This window comes from Urocampus carinirostris, chromosome 5, assembly GCF_059441175.1.
Source record: "Urocampus carinirostris isolate Australia breed hairy pipefish chromosome 5, RoL_Ucar_1.0, whole genome shotgun sequence".
In the NCBI taxonomy this organism is placed as follows: domain Eukaryota; kingdom Metazoa; phylum Chordata; class Actinopteri; order Syngnathiformes; family Syngnathidae; genus Urocampus; species Urocampus carinirostris.
The window spans coordinates 7,509,662-7,533,722 of NC_142353.1; the positions used below are offsets into that span (position 1 = coordinate 7,509,662).

Consider the following 24,061-nt stretch of genomic DNA (forward strand, 5'->3'; position numbering starts at 1 on the left):
TACATGGACTTGCTCCCTCTTATCTTTCAGATCTGATCTGCCACTATGTCCCGGTCCGAAGCCTACGATCTGAGAGTGCTGGTCTTCTGATGATCCCGAGAGCAAAGAAGTCTTCTGCTGGTTCGAGAGCGTTCTCCATCCGGGCACCGGTGCTGTGGAATGCTCTTCCCCCTGAGATTCGATCTGCAACCTCAGTGGAAATGTTTAAATCTAAACTTAAAACTCACTTCTACTCCATTGCATACGAATAACCTACTCCTCTTGTCGGTTGAAAATAGTTTGTGTAATATAGTGTAACAATCTGTGAAGCCCTTTGAGACTCTTCGTGATTTAGGGCTATACAAATAAAAATGACTTGACTTGACTTGACTATTGTAATTTAAATGAATATACCTGGTTATAAGATTATAGATACCTAAGTTTTGAAGTGGGCAGCATGGCGGGGCAGTGGTTAGCGCGTGTGCAGCACAGTTCTGAGGTCATGAGATCGAACCTCCTGTGCGGAGTTTGCATGTTCTCCCCGTGCTTGCGTGGGTTTCCTCTCTGCATGTCAGGTTAATTTGACGGTCCAAATTGTCCCTAGGTGTGAATGAGCGAATGAGTTGTCTATCTCTGTGTGCTCTGCGACTGGCTTGCAACCAGTTCAGGGTGTCCCCTGCCCACTGCCCGAAACCAGCTGGGAATGGCTCCAGCACCCCTGCGACCCTACTGAGGATGAGCGGCACGGATGGATGGATGGATGGATGGATGGATGGATGGATGGATGGATGGATGTTTTGAGGCAGAAATTGTCGATGTGGCTCCCAGCAAGTTTTTCGACCACCAATGCAGTTAAAATAGGTATAAAAAATTTTTACGTTGTTTTTTTTTTTTTTTTTTTTTACAATTTTAAAAAAAGTTTAATTATGCAGTTTTTATAAATCGATTTGTACTGGCGAGGGGTAGGTCTAACAAACATATATTGACGGGTGTGTTTTAAATGGCAACACTACTAAATGTGCGCCAAATAAAGTTATGAAAATTGGGGAAAAAGGACCTACGTCAGAGTGACGTACATTTTAGTGGACAAGGGAGGGTTGTTTAAAATATATAAACTTTTCCTCTCTGGTTATTGCAATATACTTGCATTGAATAGCGATATTGATAGAAATGATACGATCTTATTTTTAAAGTTAATGATGTGCTGTAAAAATTGAATGCATTTTACACGCGCTAACATTAAATAGTTGCTACGATAGGGAATCAACTAACAAGCTAGCTTCGGCTAGCCCCTTCATAAAAGTCAACTGTGCTTGTCTCTCTTCACGGAGACACCGGCGAACATTTGGGAAGATGGCAAGTGTGCACGACAGCTTGTATTTCAACCCGATGATGACCAACGGGGTGGTACATGCTAACGTTTTCGGGATTAAGGATTGGGTTACTCCATACAAGATCTCCGTTTTGGCTTTACTGTACGAGATGACATCGTCTAAAATCACTCTGCCGGAGAGAAGACGACTCAACAAACTCATTTTACCTCTGCAGCAGGTTTTTTTTTTTTATCAAGCTAATACACAATTTCCAATTTGTGGGAATGATTGAGTGTGTTTGTTTCAGAGCTCGGACGTTTCTCTCGGGCAGCTCCTCAAAACTGTTGGAGAGTCGTGTCCTGAGATAGCATATTCCGTCAAAATAAGGTTTGCAAACGAGACAAATAAATGTGACAGCATATGTAAATGATCAATAGATATTTGAATGTGTGCATGACTTGACTTAAGGGAACGCTACCATGATACACGGGCGGCATTAGCTCAGGAGGTAGAGCGCTCGATCAAGAGATCGAAGGTTCGATTCCCGGCTGGTTATATGTCCCCTAATGCCTCCAATAAGCAGGTCTGCGCCTTGCATAGCTCCATGGCCGCTATTGGTGTGTGAGTGTGTGAATGGGTAAGTGTGAAGCACATTGTAAAGCGCTTTGGGAGGTCTTCATTGACTTGAAAAGCTATATAAAAAATTCAGACCATACACTTGCCCTGGACACACCGCAGGAAATTGTGCTCCTACGACCCTAGTGGTTAAGGGAACCAACCAACCAACAATCTTAACATGTAATTGGATTGATAAACAAATTGCATTAAGTTTGGCTGTTGAATTTGCGCCACTGATTTTTCTGCAAACTGTGTATCCATGGGGGGAAAAAAAATACAACTAATTCATAGGATGCAGATCCTGGTTATGTCTGACCAAAACTACTTGCGATTTTCACTTGAATCCTTGTTTGCCAGGTGATCTATCCTGTTTTTGAGTTCACGAGTTTTTACCTCGCCTGTTCTAATGAACTCACTCCAGTTCCCTACCATATTTTCAGAAACCAAATCTGCCGGCAACTTCTGCATGCAATAAATATTTAGCTAGTTATGTAATGCAACTGGGACGGCGACTGGGTGGTTAGTGTGCAGCCCCACGCTGCGGAGGTTCAGGGTTCGAGTCCATCTACCGCAGCCTCCCCGTGTGGAGTTTGCATGTTCTCCCTGTGCCTGCGTGGGTTTCCTCCCACATTCCAAAACCATGCATTTCAGGTTAATTGGCCGGTCTGAATAGTCCCTTGGTATGACTGGGCAAGTGGGTTGTCTGTCTGAGGTGTGCCCTGCGACTGGTTGGCAACTAGTTTAGGGTGTCCACTGCCCAAAGATAGCTGGTATGGGCTCCAGCACCTCCCCGCTACCGTATTGAGGATAAGCGGTGCAGATAATGACAACGATCGTCCGGAACCTATCCTGTTTGTAAGTAGGGCAGCGTCTGTATGCGAATTACATTCGCACAAAATGCATAAATGGTTGTGTTATTTTTTTATCTGCACACAATCTTTGCAGCATCCATCTATCCATCCATTTTCTGCACTGCTTATTCTCACTATGTCGCCAGGTGAGCCCTTTCCAGCCATCCTCGGCCAGTGGCAGGGGACACCTCAAACAGACAAGTAACTCACTTGCCCAGTCATACCTAGGGACTATTTGGACCGTCCAATTAACCTGACATGCATGGTTTTTGAATGTGGGAGAAAACCGGAGTGCCGGGAGACACAGGAGAACATGAAAATTGCCCACAGGGAGGCGGCGGTAGATGTAATCAAACCCTGGACCTCCGCAATGTGAGGCTGCATGCTAACCACCAACCCACCGTGCTGCCTATATTTGCATCTTTTGAGCCTTATTTTACTACATAAAAGCAGAAATTTAGTGTTCACTGGTTTTGGGCCGCATTATCTCTATACTTGATAAACTGATTGTCAAGTTTTAATTATTTGTATAGCACTTAACGCACAACATTACTATCTTGTACTGGTTTATTCTTTATCTTCATATATGCTTCTATTAAATTCCTATTATATAATTACATTAGGGTATGGTAAATGTTAAACGGTCTGCATTTATTTTGCGCTTTTCAAGTCAATGAAGACCTCCCAAAGCGCTTTACAATGTGCTTCACACTTAAATTATTATTACTCATCTTATTCATCCACTTGTGCCATCCACTTTCTACTCAAACTCATTTTTCTCCAATATTATTCGTTCAATCACACCTGGCTTTGGAAAAGATACAGGGCACACTAAGTGCTGGTCAGTTATTAATTACAAGTCATAATTAGACAAGCCAAACTTCTATAGTGCTTGAATTGACTTCAAACACTTTATAGCCAGTTATCCTCATAGAAAACTCGTGCAAAGCAAAGGTCAACCACTCACAGAAGGACTAAAGCCTTAAATCGCGAAACCGTTTAGTTAAACACACATACTTGCAGTTGTATGTGTATTATAATGTTAACTCTTGTCCCTGTAAAATACACATTTGTGTAAATGTTCATATTGTTTCTTATGATGTTTTTCATTCAAAGGCTTCACGAAATGGTGGATCGAGAGTTGAAGGACATGGAACATTTCTTCTCTACTCTGCTCACTCCGGCTTTTGATTCAGAAGCCTATAAAACCAGTGTTGTGGGTGAGTAGCTTTGCAAAGCAATAAATGTTTTAAAAAAATAAATGTGACAGATCTAATCATGCATTCATCTCTGCTTCTTCTGCGTTCCAGGTCTTTTCATGAGACACATGCTCCTGGCTTATAACAAGCTTTCCTTTAGTCAAGTGTACAAATTGTACAAGTCTGTGCAGCAATATTACAACAGCAACTTCCCCAAGCCCACTGAAGGCCAAGTGGCTTCAACAGCAATGCCTGTGGACGATTCAGATATGGATCTCACTAGCACAGAAGATACAGTTGGGGACCGACTAGATGAAGAAGAAGTGGACAACTCTCAGTTGGAAATTCGGTAGGTACATGTTTTGATATCTATAAAACAGTGACGTGCAGTGAGTTTCCGCTGAGGCACAGCTCACCAGACAAAAGCAAATTTTTAAGCCCATTTTATTTCTCCCTCTAACGTTAGGTGATTTGATAAAGATGTATGAAATCATCATCATAATGCCAGAGTCTGTGTCTCAAATCAACAAATATACCACTTAAAACTCATCTCCCTCCCACAGTTACTTAAGATCATTGAGGCTCATTTCGACATTCACTTTTTTGTGTGTAAATAATGGTTTCAAAATGAAGTGGAAACAGTTCTTTTGTAAATATACAGCAAGAAACTGCTAACAAAAGGTGTATGGATGTGTTTCCCTCCAGTGGAGTAAGCGCGTGTAAGAGAGGAGAGTGTGCTGTGCGTAAATGGCTCCGACCATCACTACTGCTCACCCAATCAAATTGTTCCCTGTGCTTGGCGAGTGTTTTTGGGAAGTGACATTCTTTTGTGGGTTTTTATCATAAAGTGTCACAACAGTGAACATACACTATTTAATGAACTTCCAAATAAAGGATTCTTTAGCGATATACAGCCAAAACGGGGTCTGTTGGTGTGACACCTCAACTGGTAACTATAACTAAGACTGCCTTTTCTACAGGGAGTGCAGAATTATTAGGCAAATGAGTATTTTGACCACATCATCCTCTTTATGCATGTTGTCTTACTCCAAGCTGTATAGGCTCGAAAGCCTACTACCAATTAAGCATATCAGGTGATGTGCATCTCTGTAATGAGAAGGGGTGTGGTCTAATGACATCAACACCCTATATCAGGTGTGCATAATTATTAGGCAACTTCCTTTCCTTTGGCAAAATGGGTCAGAAGAGGGACTTGACAGGCTCTGAAAAGTCAAAAATAGTGAGATATCTTGCAGAGGGATGCAGCACTCTTAAAATTGCCAAGCTTCTGAAGCGTGATCATCGAACAATCAAGCGTTACATTCAAAATAGTCAACAGGGTCGCAAGAAGCGTGTAGAAAAACCAAGGCGCAAAATAACTGCCCGTGAACTGAGAAAAGTCAAGCGTACAGCTGCCAAGATGCCACTTGCCACCAGTTTTGCCATATTTCAGAGCTGCAACATCACTGGAGTGCCCAAAAGCACAAGGTGTGCAATACTCAGAGACATGGCCAAGGTAAGAAAGGCTGAAAAACGACCACCACTGAACAAGACACACAAGCTGAAACGTCAAGACTGGGCCAAGAAAAATCTCAAGACGGATTTTTCTAAGGTTTTATGGACTGATGAAATGAGAGTGAGTCTTGATGGGCCAGATGGATGGGCCCGTGGCTGGATCGGTAAAGGGCAGAGAGCTCCAGTCCGCCTCAGACGCCAGCAAGGTGGAGGTGGGGTACTGGTATGGGCTGGTATCATCAAAGATGAGCTCGTGGGGCCTTTTCGGGTTGAGGATGGACTCAAGCTCAACTCCCAGTCCTACTGCCAGTTTCTGGAAGACACCTTCTTCAAGCAGTGGTACAGGAAGAAGTCCGCATCCTTCAAGAAAAACATGATTTTCATGCAGGACAATGCTCCATCACACGCATCCAAGTACTCCACAGTGTGGCTGGCAAGAAAGGGTCTAAAAGAAGAAAAACTAATGACATGGCCTCCTTGTTCACCTGATCTGAACCCCATAGAGAACCTGTGGTCCCTCATCAAATGTGAGATTTACAAGGAGGGAAAACAGTACACCTCTCTGAACAGTGTCTGGGAGGCTGTGGTTGCTGCTGCACGCAATGTTGATCGTGAACAGATCAAAGCACTGACAGAATCCATGGATGGCAGGCTTTTGAGTGTCCTTGCAAAGAAAGGTGGCTATATTGGTCACTGATTTGTTTTTGTTTTGTTTTTGAATGTCAGAAATGTATATTTGTGAATGTTGAGCTGTTATATTGGTTTCCCTGATGAAAATAAATAATTGAAATGGGTATACATTTGTTTTTTGTTAAGTTGCCTAATAATTATGCACAGTAATAGTCACCTGCACACACAGATATCCTCCTAAAATAGCTAAAACTAAAAAAGCCTCACTCCAACTTCCAAAATATTCAGCTTTGATATTAATGAGACTTTTGGGTTCATTAAGAACATGGTTGTTGTTCAATAATAAAATGAATCCTCAAAAATACAACTTGCCTAATAATTCTGCACTCCCTGTATACTGGAATCTGCATCATCAGAGAAGCTTCACCTATGCATGCTCCTAACTCGACAATGAGTACCAAATTTGAAACACTACAGAGGAAATTTGCACGAGTAGCAGTTTATTACAGAGCCATATGTTCTTATGAAAAGAGCCATAGATTCCCGACCCCTGCGTTAAGACCTGAACGAGCCGCAGTTTTTACGGTTTGAATCACAATTGTTTCTTCAAAATCCACCAAACTGTTGTTTGTGGAATGTGTGTTTTCACACTACCTCTTTTAACACACTTTTAAGGACTACGCAGAAAGGCTATACATACCTGCTCCACTGTCTCTTCTGATGGTGATGGTAGCCCTGCCCATTTAGATTTGCATAATGAAAATTATGAAAAAAAGTCCTTGCAACGAGGGGAAAAATACAGGATGGCTTGACTTGCTTTTGGCTTACTAATACTATCATTTTCCTCTACTGTTTGGGGCTGAGGTGTGCACAAAACAGAATTCTTGGTCTGTTTATTGCCCTCTCCCTTGAGGCAAGAGAATTGTGTGCCTCTCTCTGCATCTGCAGACCCTCGGCATGGTATGTGTGACATTCTAATCGTTTCAATAGTAATTCAGCAATTTGGGGGGAAAAATTGTGAAGTTAAATGAAAAAGAACTTCAACACAGAATATAACTATTTAATTCATTTTTTGTTTTATATTTCCATAATGACTGTTAAGGCACAACCTCACTTGCCTTCCCAGACTGCATGTCACTGATGTGAAGTATCAATTTTTGTTTGGATCGGGTTGCCTGCTCACTCAGATTCTTTTTATGTTATTTCAGGCCCGAGAACCCTCCAAGTCGAGGTCCTCTGTCACAAAAACAAGCTGAGTATTTTCTTGCCAAACAGGTGAGTTTCTAACTTGAGCAACGTATTTGATATCAACTTGAATTGTGGTGATGCACACTTGACACGCGCACATCTCCTCAGGCGTACCTTTTGAAGAACGACGAGAACAAAGCTCTGAAGCCGGCATTGCTGCAGGAGGAACTCAACAACATGCTGAAGTTTAACCCAGACTTTGCTGAAGCGGTGAGGGCGGTTATCTTCATCCTCACAACCTCCCGCGGATAATTTTATGGATGGCCATCTCTTTCTTCAGCACTACTTGAACTATCTGAACAGCCTGAGAGTACAGGACATCTTCCTCTCCGCCCACAGTCTCTTACATTATTTTGACCGCCTCATTTTATCTGGGAACGAAGGAAAAAGCAACGGAGAAGAAGGCTACGGCAGAAATCTTCGCTACGCCACTCTCAACTTAGCCAGCCTTCACTGTCGCTTTGGGCATTAGTGAGTACAAGAGCAAGTTGAGCTCAGCAGGATGCTCTTTGGACTGGCTTCCTCAAGGTTCCTTTTTCGTGTTCTCTAGCCAGCAAGCTGGTCTGGTTCTGCAGGAGGCCATCCGCATCGCCCAGGAATCCAATGATCATGTCTGCTTGCAGCATTGTTTGGTAAAAGCTATTTATATTGTTCCACTTTTGTCTTTTTTTAAAGTGTTACTCATTTTATATTGTGCGTCATCAGAGTTGGTTGTATACACTGGAACAGATGAAGCGAGGTGACAGCACGGTTTTAACCGAGGATTCTGTCAAGATGGCTGTTCATTTTAGCCTGCCGGTGAGTGCTACACAACCCAAAACAGCAAAAAGAGTGTCAGGGGTCTTTTTTATCATTCTTGAAAATTTCATCCAATATCATTGCAATATTGTCCACACAATATATTGTGAATTTATCGTAAATAAGACCCACTATTGATCTGCAGTTTACACGTCAATCTTTCATAAACTACTACAGACCTGTTTCACGAAGTTCAAAGTTAACATTTATTTTCTATTATTTTAGTACATTTCTGGCAGCAATATCTGGAAAACTCACCTAAAGCCTTTTCTAATACATTTTTCGGCAAGGATGAAATAATTTAAATATTTTTTGTTGGAATAGGATTTATGTTGGATGATCAATTTCCCGTATAGAGTGGCTCCAAAATGGAAGTGACCTTTTCTGACCCAACATTATGGGTAATTTTCCCCAGAACTCACAACAGATATTGGATTCAATCTATCAATTTATTCACCATATTTATTCGTGTATAACACACAGTCAATGTAAGATTTTCATTCACTTTTTTTCAGCTGTAACTAAGCATTGCATGCGACAAACGTTCTGTAATACATGTGGCCATGGTTAAAATCATTTATTGAAAATGTAAACTATTTACACAATACCAACAAAGTCTGATTGATCATCAGATGAAGAAAAGAGTTGTTTCCCTCGTTCTTTTTTGCGTTTATTTACTGAATATCTTTGTTTTCTCCTTTCTCTAACATTCGTTTCTGGTAACGTGAACAAAAATAGTGTGATGATGAGAAAAAGTCGAATGTCTTTTTAACTCTATCTTTGGTGGTCTATGTGGTCGGGATTCGGAGCTCTCTCAACCGTGACCTATGTTTGGTTCCAGTTGCATCAAATGTTTTACAATTGTGGTCAGTGATACCTTTTGACCGATCAAGTCATGTTTGTTTATATATCCCTTTATCACAAAAAGTCTCAAAAGGCTGCACGGACCACCATTTCACGAATACCTTTAAATCTTTTTGGGTTTTTTTTTTTGTTTTTTTTTTAGGTAAATTAAAATGTGAACTATACATAAATAAATATGGTATGTCTTTATTTATTTATTAATTTAAAAGATCAGTTTATTAGGAAAGAATTATTAAAACGTTGGCCAGTAAACACGTTTTATTGCATTTTTGTTTATGAAATAAGGCAACAAAAAAAAACTCCCAATTTTTTAAATCAGATTTTGCAGATTATTTGTGTCATATCGTGTAAGCAGGGTTTGTACGGGTGCTTGAATCCTCGAAAATGCTCGAATTTGAATGTTGTGTTTTCAAGAATTGAAAATTGCTTGAATTTTGGCTTGTGCCAAAGTGCTTGTAAATGCTTGAAATCGTTGGCATGCTTCACAACAAGTCTGCTTCAAAATTACTTTGACACTGCTTTCCGGTGGCTTTGCTTTTCCATTGCATTTCTTTCCTTGTAATTCGAGGTAAAATCAGGCCTAAAAAATTTGCCCGGCCCAAGTCGCGGGTATATAAACCCAAAGCTGCCCAAACCTGCTGGATTAACTTGATTTGATAAGCGAACCCGAAATAAACCCGAAGCTTTAATGTGCCGCCGAAGTAAACAGGAAGCTTTACTTGGCTGTGCGTACGCCAAACTCTGCGTTTCAGCGGAACTACGCAGCTTGGGGTTTATAGGGGCTAAGTCCCTCAAAAAGTGTCCACTGCGAGTCAGCGCCTAAATAAATGGTTTGGCGCCTAAGTGCAAATCTCGGCGACGTGCAGCGGAAGAAAGTGAAGCTAAACAAAACGGCACCAAAAAGAAAGTCAAACACTGCAGATTACAAGTTGCAAATAGTGAAAGATTTAGCCAAAAAAAGCAGAAAGAAAGTTTATCAAGCTTGTAAGCTATTTGCAAGAATCAGAAATAATGTCTGACATGAGGGAGGTGGAAGCCGCACGTCTTTTACCCCAACACCAGGGAGAATAAGTTATTTGGATTTAGTGATTTTGAGTTAAACTTTGTTGAGCATGCTCTTTATCTAAAAAATTACTTGAGTAAAAGTAAGTGCATGCTCTGTAGATCCTCCGAAGGAGAAAAAAAAAAAACAACCGGCGAGAGAGAAGCCCGACCTAATGATTGACATTTTAAGACCGAACCCAGCCCAAATTCCGTGCTCTGGCCCAAGATCTTACATCTATTTGTGATTAACTGCAGCTAACATTAGTTTTTGGGCAGCATTAGCTGCAAGTTCGATTCATGTGTTGTATGCCGAAGTGTTTTTGGGCAAGACCCTGAATCCCTAATGCCCCCAATAATCAGGCTGACTCCCTATTGATGTGTGTTTGTGTGAATGGGTAAGTGTGAAGCACATTGTAAAGCGCTTTGGGAGGTCTTCATTGACTTGAAAAGCGCTATATAAAATCAGACCATTTACCATTTTTATGGCATTGTCTAATTAACTGTGGGCAGGTCTATGCTACGCCTCAAAAGGGCACTGTGAAATATGTATTAGTGCAAGGTTTACATACCAATTATGGGCTATGCAAAATATTAAGGTCAAGTTTCCCAGTTGTAAATGGTAATGGGAAGGACATCCTGCAACAGAAAATGTAAGCTATATATCAAGTCATTTTACCCAAGACTTTTATGTTGATCTGTTTCCAAAATGTATACACACGTTTTGTTAAGATGCACTAATATATTCCCGACATACGCAAGATCTCAAATATATACATCTTGATAAATGCACATGCAAGATTAAGAATCTCATATGTAAATCTTAGTATATTAGTGAATCTAAAAAGTACATGATTTTCACTAGATTTCTTATTTTAATGGTAATAGAGAATTTGGAAAAATTGGCTTTCAATGTCCTTAAAAATTGCTTGAATTTGGCCATGAATAAGGTGGACGAACCCAGTGTAAGTTTGGACTCAGTACGTGTCAGGTTTTTAAACAAAAGTCACTGTTATTCTAAAAAGACTTGTCTCCATATGTTCGGGGGTCGTTTTCCTTTATTTTTTGCACGAATGGAAAGTTTACAATAAAAAAGTGCTAAAATGGCGCCTAAAAATAGGAGGTACACACTTTGTATTTATAGATTACTCATGAATCAGTTTTTGGTTTTCTCATTTGACAGTCCACTGTTCAGATTTAAATAATGGGTTACTCTCTCTGTATAAGTACCTAGCATCACTCGGCATCCAGTCTCTGGTCCAGCAAGGGACGACACAAGGAAAAATGGCACACAAGTTGATGGACGCGCTTAAGGACACCGACATCCTGCACTGGAAGCACAGCCTGTCAGAGTTGATAGAGATCAGCCTGGCTCAGACCACATCCATATGGAGGATGTATGGCAAAAGGTTTGATGTATTTATTTATTAGGCTTAATTGTCAAGCATGGGATAATTATTAGGGCATATTAAATTCATATAGTATATTTTTAGGACAGGTTGCGTTTTCAAGAAAATACATGTACACTCTAAAGTCGCGAATGCTTAATCATGGACTACTTCGATAAGCATTTTTTTCACTTAGGAGTTATTACTTGGCATAAACATTAGAGTATGCTGCTTGTAAATTTCCGGGTTTGTAGACCTACAAGACTGCCTTTAATTAAAGTAGCAAATGTGTGTGTTTCCCTTATTTTTTTCCTATATGCAAGTTTCTTTGAAAAATATGCCTTTAAAAATGTACCTAATACTAGATGGCCCTGATAAGCTGTTGTACAAAATGTATGGCTCTCTTCACATTTAGGTTAAAATTATTGGAATTTAAATGGGCATCTCTATTAGGTAGAAGGCAATTTTTTAATCAAAAGGGTTTCCGATTTTCTGATTGAGTGTGGGTAAGTTGGCTTTACTTTTATTTTTTGTATAGTGTCAACATATGAACAGCCAGTCCTCGTGCAGCATGGTACTAATGGTGCATTGTCATGTTTTCAAAATGTTTCCTTCAACATTTAGTTACTTTAATTCTATCTGATACCTCTATATAAGCAACTTCCCCTGACAACTACATTTATTGTCTCGTTTATTTTCTTCCGATGTTTTAGAGAGCCGGAATGCTGACATTTGAAAGTCTATGAATGTTCGTGTTGTGTTTGAAATGTTTTTCTTTAAATTTAAGCAGTTTATTTTCAATTCATTTTCTCAGAGGGTGGCATGGGGCATGAGTGGTTAGCATGCCAGCCCCGCAGTTAGGGGTCTAGGGTTCAATTCCAGCTACTAACCTCTCCGTCGAGAGTTTGCATGTTCTCCCTGTGTCTGCTTAGGTTTCCTCCAGGAACTCCGGTTTCCTCCCAAATTCCAAAAACATGCAAGGCAGTTTGATTGGCAGGTCCAAAATTGTCTCCTAGATAAAGAGATAAAATTGGGGGATTTTTTGGTGGCACATTTGACAACATTAAAAAACAATCATGAAATGAGTAATTATTAAGAAAGAGGGGGGAAAACAGCCAATGAATTATGCGTCATTGAAAGGGAACAAAAATGTAAAGAACCTTTTTGGGGAAGTGTTAAAAATAAGAAAGAAATAAAATGACCCAATGTAATTCTCAATTTTTAAAGTTTAATTTTCGTTTGTTTTGTTTCAATGCACAGCACTATGGCCTTGCAGCAGGCCCAACTGCTTCTCCACATGAGCAGCTTGGAGCCAGTCAATTACGGAGTCCAGCAGAATAACACAGAAGCCTTCACCGTGGCTCTCTGCCATCTAGCTGAATTGCATGCTGAACAGGTAAGCACTCGGCATCCTGTGTATTGAACTTAAGAGCGATGTCCTGCCGTTAGATTTTTGATCTGCATAGTGGGAAGCCAATAGATGCAACGGGTCCCATTGTATGTTGACTTGTGCTGCAGGGCCTGTACAGCGCAGTTTCAGAAATCCTCCAGCATCTAAAGGATCAGTTTCCTGCTCACACGCAGCACGCCAAGGTGAGCGCAAATCATTCCTTCGTAAATCATTAAGCTGGTTTTATTTTCCCGATGCAGCTATGGATGCTGTGTGATCTGAAAATCCAGTTTGAGAAGCACATGATCGAGGGAAAATACAATTTGGCAGAGCAGCTGGTCACGTCCATTTCTGCTCTAAACAAAACTGAGGGTCTCTACAGGTAATAATGAGGCACATGTGAAATTGTTTTCTGAACAGGAATTTAAATTCTGTGTTTTCTTGTCAGGAAAATCCAAGTTTTGAAAGTTCACAGTCAGACCACAGAGGCTTACAGCATTTTGCAACGACTGCAGCTGCATTGTGAGAAGAGCAAAAGCACAGAGATGGTCATCAGGTAGAATTCAAAACCCAATGCCTGGTTTTACCACTTTTAGTTTTTCTACCTCTAGTGTCAGGAGCGCTGTGGTGCATTTCTACAAATATAGGGACAGTGTGCATCATTGAGCTCCTCCTAGTGGTAAAAAGTATTTATCAAAAAAAATATTAATCTAAATAAAAAAATGCACAAACCATCATGTAAACATGCACTTCTTAAAACACTTCGAGGTCAAGAAATTCTCATTTATTTTACATATGATGTGCCTCGCTTAGAGGGAGTTGACATGATTGTCCGCTATCTTGCAGCTACGTGTACCTGGAAAACCCAAAACCTTGTGATGGGCTGGGCAAAAAAATGAGAAAAAAATCGTGCAGTTTAGTCACTGAGTCTCGGTAGTTTGTCTTCTTCCTTTTACTTTTTAGCATCCGTTTCCAGATGCAAGACACAATAAATCGACTGTTAAAGTTATACACTCTGTCCCTTTAAGTACGGGAACACCCCTACCTCATTTGGTTTTTTTTTTCTCCCCATTTATCCATATTTCCTTGCAAGTGAAATGCATCATAAATAAACATGTGATTGTGTTGTAGTCCATGTTCAATTTCCTCAATTTTTGGGGGAGCTTATTTTCTGAGTGAGATTTGCACAAGTATGATAATGCTTTTAAAGAGCCAACAGCAATAATATTTAAAATTTGTATCGTCTGTAACGTCATTGATTACAAAGTAGTGAACATTGTTTACGACAAGATCGTTCGTGGCACTCCAGGACAAGCACGTAATGAAGACTTAAAAGGAAAAATAAGCTAAAAAAGAATGCTCGGATAAATAGGCAAAAATATTTACCAGTGCTTGGTGACTGGCTTTAGTTGTAAGTGCATCACAACAATAGTGCAATAAAAGTAGTGAAATGACATTTAGCAGCAACATCATTCCTAAATAATTAGAGAAATACGATATGAGTACCCATTTTCTATACATAAGCAAGACTTAAGTTTTAGAGAACCAAGATTGACTTCTCAACAACAACCTGGAGGACAAATTGCCGCTGATTTTCCGAGGTTAAAATGGCACAGCCACATTTCAGAGTGAAATGATAGATACTTTATTCATCCCCGTAGGGAAATTCACACTTCCAGCAGTATCCTTGTGTTGAAAATAAAACAATAATAAGTAGAAGGAATATAATACATAAATACCCAATGTAACGTGTTGATATAGAGTATTTAGGTGGAGTTAAAGAGCCTCATGGCATGAGGAAGAAATGATCTCCTCAGTCTGTCCGTGAAACAAGACTTTTGACAGTTCAGAGTGAAATGTGAAACAGCCATACTTGACACTTTTGCAATATTCAATCACACTTTCACAGAAATATATACAACACTGGCGGCAAAAATGAACAGAAGGAACTCGTTTTTTGGGTGCAGGCTCCCAGATTTCTTTTTTTTTTTTTTTTACATCGCCAAACTTCACACATGAAAATAAAAGGAGTCATATAGATGCACAATATTAAAAACGATGTAGCCAACAAAAAATATTTTGGTATTCTTAATCATTCACATTACTTAGTTGTTGATGCAGGTCAGTTAGTTTTTAAGGTGTCTTAGAAATGTTGAAAGTTAAATATTTTTTTCATTAAGTATGTGCCCAACTGAGTTCAAATAGCCCTTATATTTTATTTTCAACTGCGCCCATTTGCTTTTATCTAATATCAGAGCTGTTCAGGTCTAAACAAGTTAGGTTCGAGGAATGGTGTGTGGGGAGAGTTCCGGAGAGCTCGTCCCAGCAGGATTTTTTTTCTATTTGCCAATTTAGCATGAAAAGCGTAAGGGTAAGAAAAGGCCTGCTTCTAGTAGAGTCCAAACACCAACCCAAACCCCAAGGAAGATGAAAAAAGAAGAGTTAATTTTGAGCGCATTCATTCAAGGATTACACGTACTTGCCCTCACATCACAAAGGAGCTGACTGAGGATGCAATGATGACACAAGCTAAGACAGGGTTCCCACAGATAATGGAAAAGTCATAAAAGGCATTGAATTCATTATTCTACAAGTAAGGCCCTAATTAGCATTTAAATGTCTTAAATTCAATTTTCGAAAGTATTAAAAATGTGAACACAATAATATTTGTATTTGTTTGAACTAAAAAGATTTAATAACATTTATTAAATGTCTTTTTGAAAAATTCTCCAATTCACTTTCACGGCAACGACGCGTGACCACAATAACGGAACTATCAAAACGGTGATGTTGTTTTAGTCAGGCCTTTCAGAGCAGGCGCATTTCTTAGGTCCTACAAGTCTGCGTGTACAAGGAATGATGTATTGTGTGCAAGAAATATTTGTGTGTTTTTTTTTTGTTTGTTTTTTTTGTTTTAATTTGTGGGTATTTTTGTCGACTTGGTCTTAAATTTGATTTCAAAGGGCATTAAAAAAGTATTTGAAATAATTTAACTTGCCTGAAGTTGTAGGTACCCTGCAGGAGATGGCGGCAGATAATTAAAACGTTCTAAATTCTGTACAGCTCCTTTAATATATATTAATAATAAGCTTTTCTTCTGAAAGCCACAGATTTCAACTACAAAATGTTTTGGGAATGTTTTAATGAGCTTAAGGGGCTGCAGTAGGCTTTAATGGGTTAACAAGCCTGATCATTTGACATGCTGGTCGAAGGAATGATTGATTGTATTGCAGAGTGATGCTTTCCACCGCTGAGCTCCACTGGGAGTCGTCCGGCTTTTCCACAGCACTTCCTCTCCTCTTCCAAGCCTTGGCGCTCGCCCGACAGCACCACTTGCAGGCGCTCTCCTCAGAGACTCTCCTTCATCTGACCTTCACGCAGGTAAGTCCAATTATATCTGCCAGAAGTTGCACACGGCACAGTGTACAGCACTTTACCCCTCATTTTATCACTGTAGATTACAATCTACAAGCCGCTACATTTTAAGCACTGCAGTTGGAACTACCATTGTTTTTCTTTTCTTTTTTTTTCTGTTTTTTTTTTCTTTTTTCTTTTTTTGTGGCGGGAAAAAATATTTTGCCCAGCAACAATTGACCACTGTAGACCAATAAAAGGAATGAGTAGTTCAGAACATTCCAAATAAAAATCCATCAAGAATTACTGTATTTTTTTTTTTTTTTACAAAACATCTGCGCAACGGATTTAGAGTTTGTCACGAAAACTAGACCATAGGTGTCTAGTGGGTCGGGTGATCTGGTCCCATTCAATGTTTTGCAGTTGTGGTCTTTGTGCAAATACGGTAATATTCAGACTATCAGCCAAGCTTTCTACCCTTCGGCTTATGCAATGATGCGGCTAATATATGCATTTTTTTCTAACTGCCGCCAGGGCCACCGGCGTGTCGAGGTGAAATCGAAACAGGAGAGCTAACTAACATTTTGGGAATAATTTTTCAAGTCTGTTGATTCGTAAATGGAAATAATGTGGCGAAACCAACGGATTACAAGAAGCAACATCTAACGAAGCAGAAATGTTTAAGGCGGATTCCCATGTATCCGTCGGCATTATCATGTGTATTGGAGTGAATATTTTATACGGTTGTATGATATGGATTATCCTTTATGTACTCGAGCATTTTCGCGGACATCCAAATAAGTTGAGGACGGCCAGGGGACGTTAGGGTAAGTTACCTCGGTTTTATAGTTTTCCGGTATCTTGTTTCAGACTGATGGTGACGTTTATGTGATGAGTGTATTTTGAAATGGTCATCATATCTCTAATCCCAAAGCTTTCCAATGATATGTGGCATGACACATTCCAGTGACTGGTGACATCGCACAGACACGTATTTGTCAATCAAAAGTCAGGCGGCCCACTCAACCACCAAATCTGTGTTGCATTTTGGCATCACTCTCCACAGTATGGTTGTCCTGGCTCTGTTTTATAAAGATGTAGAGCTCACATTTTACAAAACGCAGCCCCCGTTTTCATTTTCTTTCGGCGGACAGATGCTGCCCGACCTTACGAACGAGTTAGGTTCCGGACAATCGTTGGTAAGTTGAATTTGTTCGTAAGTTGCTTTAGTGCTATATTTTGTATGTTTATGGTTTATATAAGTATGTTTAAGGCTTGAATAAGTAACCTGTATTGTTTTATACTAACAAATAAACATTTCATTAAAAAATATGCTCTATAATGATGAATAAAGTGAGGTTTAATTTACTTTTGGGAGATGCACTTCAAGAGGTCCTCCTCCGTGGTAAAAAGTGGATAAAAAAACAACAATTCGACCATTTTTTTGAACTGCATCAAGCTTCTTTTTCCACTTTAATTTCAAAAGAAACCGCTCGCCTTTTCTTTAAACTTTACACTAACCATATTGAATGGATGCACGAGATATTAAACAATAAAAATGTCAAAGTTCTTAGCGTGCTGGAGATACAGTATAAAATATTTACACACGAACTAGTAAGAGGAAGCCGATTTCTTCTTCGGGGTAAATGCTGGGTGACCTCTCACAGCCCCACCAGTAGCGGCAGAAAGACGCACTACAGTAATTTCCTGTACTTGGAAAAATGTGCACACAATACAAAATATAACTTACAGCAATGTTCGGATATTTTTCGACATCCCGAAAAAAAATGTTCGCATCTGCCGTTTTGCGTTAGTCGAATGGTTGTAAGTAGGGGAGCGTCTGTATAAGTAAATATGTGCTCACTTTTGTGATCGCTTTGGTAGTCTCCATCTTGAATGGTCACGTAATCAGAAAACATGTAAAGTACAATACTTGCACTAGAGCTGAAAACGGCTTTAGGTGTGCGGATACGCTGCCCCGTTAGCATTCTGCAGCCAAATTCCCAACACTGTTGGCGCCACGTATACACCGGGCTTAAACCTGAGGCTTAATATCAGGTGCAGCTTGTTTAAAGGCAGAATTGAGTATCAATCCTATATTCGAGCGTGATGGTTTTAATCGAGTGCACTTTGTTGCCTGGAATTTACGGTAATTTCTTTCTACAGTTGATGTTGGGCGTACCTGAGCAGGCGCTCCACGTCTTAAACGAAGCCATCGAGCCGGTCTTGGCCCACGGGGCGCTGGTGGACAAAGGGCGCGCCCTGCTTCTGGCAGCTCGCTGTCAGATGGCTCTTGCTGGATTTCGGACAAATCGACAAGGGGAAGCAGGTAACGAGTCTCATTCACATTCCATTGTGATAGAAGCGTCTCAGAATCACACAAGTAACTACTAACGGCGGTTTTAAAAACATTAGTGTTAGGGCAACTCATTATTATGGGAACTACTGTATGTGCTACTAATTTAGTCACTCTTTGTTTTCATCCAGCACAAAACCAGTGGCACTTGTAGTGAACGACTTATGCATATTTGCCACAATTGTATTGTATATTGTCCAAAAGTAAGCCATTTTGACCCTTATTGAATTTATTTTAAATGTTTCTGTTGTCATTAATAACAACGTAGTGAACATGGTTCGCATCACGATTAAATATGGCGCATAGACACGTAAAAAAAAATAATTAAAAGAGAAGAATACGATAAAAGAATGCCAGGATAAATTGTCAAACTAGTGAAAGCAGACTACTACATGAACCTAAACCTGCATGCCAAGAATGACGGACTACTAGTGGGACACATGCCGACAAGTTGTCTTGTTGTATTATCATTAATAGAACACAGTTGTTTATCGTTAAAAATTTATTTTACAAATATGTCTATCGAATAAAGGGAAAACAGGTGCTGTATGTACACTGCAAAATAAAATTTTCACTGCCAGATAGGTTTGCATGTTTTTTTAATTATATTTTATCAAATTTCCATAATTTTTTTTATTTATATTCTAACTATCTTGCAGTTGGGTTCTTGTTAATTTATTTTAACTAATTAATTACTACCACTCAGTATTTGCTGCTTATTTAATACCTACAATCATTAGTATTGAATAATTTTCTTATTTCTAATCAATATTAGATAGATAGATAGATAGATAGATACTTTATTCATCCCCGAAGGGAAATTCACATTTCCAGCAGCATCCCTGAGCTGAGAACAGTACAATAATAAAGCCAAAAGAATACAATATACAAATACCCAGTGTGACGTGCAAATGCCCACTGTAGCGTGTTATATAGAGTAACTAAATAGTGCTACACAGAATACATATTGCAGTAAGATTCGGTAATATCCAATGTAGGTGGTGTGGTTTAATTTGGGCCTTTACTCTGCCGGGTGGAGTTAAAGAGCCTCATGGCATGAGGAAGAAAAGATCTCTTCAGTCTGTCCGTAGTACAAGACAGTGACAGCAGTCTGTCGCTGAAACTGCTCTTCTGTCTGGAGATAATGCTGTGTAGTGGATGCGATGGATTGTCCATGATTGACCTCAGCTTTTTCAGTGCTCGTCTCTCAGCTACTGTTGTTAGGCTGTCCAGCTCTTTGCCCACAACAGAGCTCGCTTTCCTAGCCAGTTTATTGAGACGAGAGGCATCCTTCTTCTTGACGCTGCCTCCCCAACACGCTGCCGCATAGAAGAGGGCGCTTGCCACTACTGTCTCGTAGAATATTTTCAGGAGCTTTTTGCAGATGTTGAAGGAGGCCAGCCTTCTGAGGAAGTAAAGTCGGCTTTGCCCTTTCCTACATAGAGCTTCTGTGTTGGCAGACCAGTCCAGTTTGTTGTCCAGCTGCACACCCAGGTATTTGTAGGTCTGGACAAATTCTACACATTCTCCCTTGATGGTTACAGGAACCGGGTGAGTTCTGGTTCTCCTGAAGTCCACCACCATCTCTCTGGTCTTGGTGGTGTTTAGGTGCAGGTGGTTTGCGTCGCTCCATCGGACAAAGTCCTGAATCAATTTCATGTACTCCTCCTCCTGCCCGTCTCTGATACATCCCACGATCGCAGTGTCGTCTGCAAACTTTTGCACATGGCAGGCCTCAGAGTTGTACTTAAAGTCCGATGTATATAGAGTGAATAGGAATGGAGAGAGAACGGTCCCCTGCGGAGATCCTGTGCTGCTAACCACAGTGTCCGATGTACAGCCCCCCTGTTTCACATACTGGGGTCTGCCTGTCAGGTAGTCAGTAATCCATTCTACAAGGTGTGAGCTAACTCCCATCTCTGTCAGTTTCCTACTCAGTAGCAGAGGCTGTATGGTATTAAAGGCACTGGAGAAGTCCAAAAATGTAATCCTCACAGCCCCCTTCGCCCTATCCAGGTGAGAGAGGGATCGGTGTAACATGTATACTATAGCATCCTCCACTCCCACCTTCTCCTGGTAAGCAAATTGCAGTGGGTCGATGGCGTGACGGACCTGTAGCCTCAGGTAGTGCAGCAGCAGCCTCTCCATGGTCTTCATCACATGTGATGTCAGGGCGACCGGCCTGAAGTCGTTGAGTTCCTCAGGTCTTGATTTCTTTGGGACTGGGATGATGCAGGATGTTTTCCACAGCTGAGGGACCCTCCCCTGTTCAAGGCTCAGGTTGAAGATGCGCTGTAGAGGGTCTCCCAGCTCAGACGCACAGGCTTTCAGCAGTCGGGGGGATACTCCATCCGGACCAGCTGCCTTGCTGGTTCGTAGCCTTCTCAGCTCTCCACACACCTGGGCTGAAGTTATTTTTAGTGGGGGGATGTCTTTCATGCTAGTGTCCAGAGGGGGATGGGGAAGGACAGCTGCATTACTCAGGGGTGAGGATGAGGCGGAGTGGTCAAACCTGTTGAAAAAGTTGTTTACTGGTTGACTCGCCCCACATCTATATCCACAGCCACACCCTGCTTGGTGCTGCAGCCAGTAATTGTTTTCATCCCTTCCCACACCTCCTTCATGTTGTTGTTCTGCAGCTTTTTCTCCAACTTCCTCCTGTACTGCTCCTTCCCTTTCCGGAGCTGGACTTTGAGCTCCTTCTGTACTCGTTTTAGCTCCTGATGATCACCATTTTTAAAGGCCCTCTTCTTTTGGTTCAGAAGGCACTTGATGTCGCTTGTGATCCAGGGCTTGTTGTTGGCATAGCAGCGTACAGTCTTTATAGGAACAACATTGTCCATGCAGAACTTAATGTAGTCAGTAGTGCAGTTTGCCATCTCCTCAATGTCCCCACTGCTGGACCCTAGCAGGACATCCCAGTCTGTACATCCAAAGCAGTCTCTCAGAGCCTGCTCTGCCTCGGTGGACCATTTTCTAAAAGAGCGTGTGGTTGTTGGTAGCCTCCTCACTTTTGGTTTGTACTGTGGTTTAAGCAGAATGAGGTTGTGGTCTCCTTTTCCAAGGGCAGGCAGTGGTTTAGCACTGTACGCATTTTTGATATTCGCATAAAGAAGGTCAATAGTCCTATTTCCCCTGGTCTTGCAGTTCACATACTGGACGAAAGAGGGCAGTGTCTTATCAAGAGTCACGTGGTTGAAGTCCCCAGAGATTAACATTGCAGCCTCCGGGTGTTGCGTTTGAAGTTTTGCCACCGCGGAGTGGATGACGTCACACGCTACATCCGCATCAGCGCGCGGTGGGATGTAAACAATGACTGCAATGGCGTGTCCGAACTCTCTGGGCATGTAATAGGGACGAAGACTTACAGCCAAAAGTTCGACATCACGGCAGCAGATAGAAATCTTTGTTTTTACATGCCCGGGGTTACACCACCTCGTGTTCACGTAGATAGCCAGTCCCCCTCCTTTGCGCTTCCCACTGACTTTTGTCCCTCTGTCAGCCCGAACAGCGCAGAAGCCGTTTAGCGCGATGTTAGCGTCCGTGATGCTAGACGTAAGCCACGTTTCGGTAAAGCAAAGCAAGCTGCACTCCCTGTATGCTTTGATGTCTTTCACAAGCACAGCCAGTTCGTCGATCTTATTCGGTAGGGAGTTGACATTCCCCATGATTATGGACGGTACCGTGGGCTTATATCGCCACTTCGCCGCTAGCCGCTTAGCCTTTACCTTAGCACCGGCTCTGCAACCCCGGTAGGGTCGCCTCACCTCGTTTGGTAAAAGGGGGACTGTGCCGGCTCGAGAATTCCTCAGGTCGAGGAGTAGGTTTCTTGAATATACGTACTTTTGCGAGTTGAAACCCATATCCATATGATAGAAAGTAATCCAAGTGTTGCAAGGCACTGATAAAGTAAGCAAAAATAAATAAATAAATAAATAAATAAGTCACAAAAGTAGCGAAAATAACACGGGAGCTGCTGGAGTGGCTGCCATTCGTGACGGCGCCGGAAGTAGGAGTATTAACCTATTTCTCTAGCAAAACAAGAAAAGCAACTCAATGAGCTAAATGATTTAATGTTGCTGATAATTTAATTCAATTGGGTCTTTTGATTTGATGAAAATATATATTTTTAAATGAATTGTAAAAAAAAGTAAACATGTTTATAATTTGCAAAAATATTCCAAAATATAGTTTTACTCTATTTTTTCCTAATTTAAAAAAATATTTTTTTAATAAATGTTAAAAAAAAGATTTGTATTTAAATTATGCACTTGTGAAATAATTAATAATTATTCTTATTATTATTATTTGTTTATTTCTGCAAAATAACTTGTAGTATTAAAAAAATCCATACATTTTGTTTTGTAAAATGTAAATGTGTTCAAGTTATTGGAAACGTTTGTAAAATGGGAAAAAATTGACTGGTATATTACATTTGCTTAATTATCTCAAAGTGGATACAATATTTGATATTATTATTATTATTATTGTTGTTGCTAAAATTTCCCTACATTTTCAAAGTGGATTTTTTTGCAATGTGTACATCACATTTGATACAAAACGTGGACTAGATGCCTCTATAGCCCGGGATCTCTAACGTGGTGCCCAAAGGCAGCAGGTCATTGTAATTTTCTATGAAATATTATTCTAACTGGCTGGTTGACTGAGTCTATTTTAATCTCTGATAATGACATCTTGGTGATAACATATGCATATCAAACTGGTAGTCCTTTGTGCTAATTAATAACACACAGGTTATCCTAAGCAACTGACTGTCTCTCAGCAGATATGCAGGCTGCAGTTCCTGCGGTGGACATGTTGAACGAGGCTGCAGTGTATTTCTCCAAGCTGAACTGCAAAGAGCGGCTGCGTGAGGTCCACTACCTGCATGCTCAGCTTTACCATTGTTTGGGCCAAGCAGCCCAACGCAACAAGAGTGCCATGCTATTTCGCCTTTTGGACCAGGAGCTGCAATCTCCAGCACCACCACTCTCCATGCGCCTCTGACTTCTAGAATAACTTTTTGTTGACCTGAAAGCAATCCTGAACCGGCCACAAGATGACAGTATTGTTCAGCTCTAATCTGCTTCCAGCTCCTTCACCTTGAACATGTATTCATACTGGTCAGAGGACGATGTGAACTGCCTTTTTGTTGTATTCCTGCATCGAATACTCTGTGCTACGGTTTTTGTATTAAACTACTATTTGAGAACAACATTGACCACTGTTCCTAATAGTACAGTATTCAAACAATATACAAGTGATGGCATTTTGCTGATAATTGAGGCTTTACACCCTGCAGCACAATAGTAGACATGTTTTGTCACACGGGGCTAGATGAGGTCAAAGTTAGCATGCAGCGTCATTCCACCTGGTTTTAGTTGCATCTTTTTGATGAATGGGGGTCATTGTTTTCAGTTCCACTGGCCTGGTTTATTATGCCCAACAGGAGAATACCAATGATGAATCCACTGAAAGGAAATTGTGATCGCATGTATAAAGTAGAAGGCATGGAGT

General features: G+C 40.7%; 1 protein-coding gene across 2 annotated transcripts; it reads left to right on the plus strand.

The window, feature by feature from the left end:
- Positions 1 to 1,037: 1,037 nt before the first annotated feature.
- On the plus strand, positions 1,038 to 23,759 carry anapc5 (anaphase promoting complex subunit 5). 2 transcript variants are annotated; one of them, XM_088335511.1, is made up of 17 exons: positions 1,038 to 1,530; positions 1,600 to 1,679; positions 3,878 to 3,981; positions 4,072 to 4,309; positions 7,314 to 7,380; positions 7,462 to 7,563; positions 7,634 to 7,824; positions 7,904 to 7,985; positions 8,059 to 8,151; positions 11,284 to 11,465; positions 12,705 to 12,840; positions 12,963 to 13,037; positions 13,095 to 13,216; positions 13,283 to 13,390; positions 16,068 to 16,215; positions 18,355 to 18,517; positions 23,328 to 23,759. In XM_088335511.1, exons 1-17 carry the CDS (start codon positions 1,333 to 1,335, stop codon positions 23,549 to 23,551), a joined length of 2,313 nt encoding a protein of 770 aa, XP_088191637.1. In that variant the 5' UTR covers positions 1,038 to 1,332; the 3' UTR covers positions 23,552 to 23,759. The 2 variants fall into 2 exon arrangements, with proteins under 2 accessions (XP_088191637.1, XP_088191638.1); XM_088335512.1 differs by having other exon boundaries at positions 23,331 to 23,759.
- The last annotated feature ends 302 nt before the right edge of the window (positions 23,760 to 24,061 follow it).

Excerpts from the sequence above, each read along its gene's own strand:
- anapc5 (XM_088335511.1), top strand. The coding sequence starts at position 1,333 with ATGGCAAGTGTGCACGACAGCTTGTATTTCAACCCGATGATGACCAAC. Across the intron at positions 7,564-7,633 it reads ACCCAGACTTTGCTGAAGCG|CACTACTTGAACTATCTGAA; the intron begins GTGAGGGCGGTT and ends CTCTTTCTTCAG. Across the intron at positions 13,217-13,282 it reads AAAACTGAGGGTCTCTACAG|GAAAATCCAAGTTTTGAAAG; the intron begins GTAATAATGAGG and ends TTTTCTTGTCAG.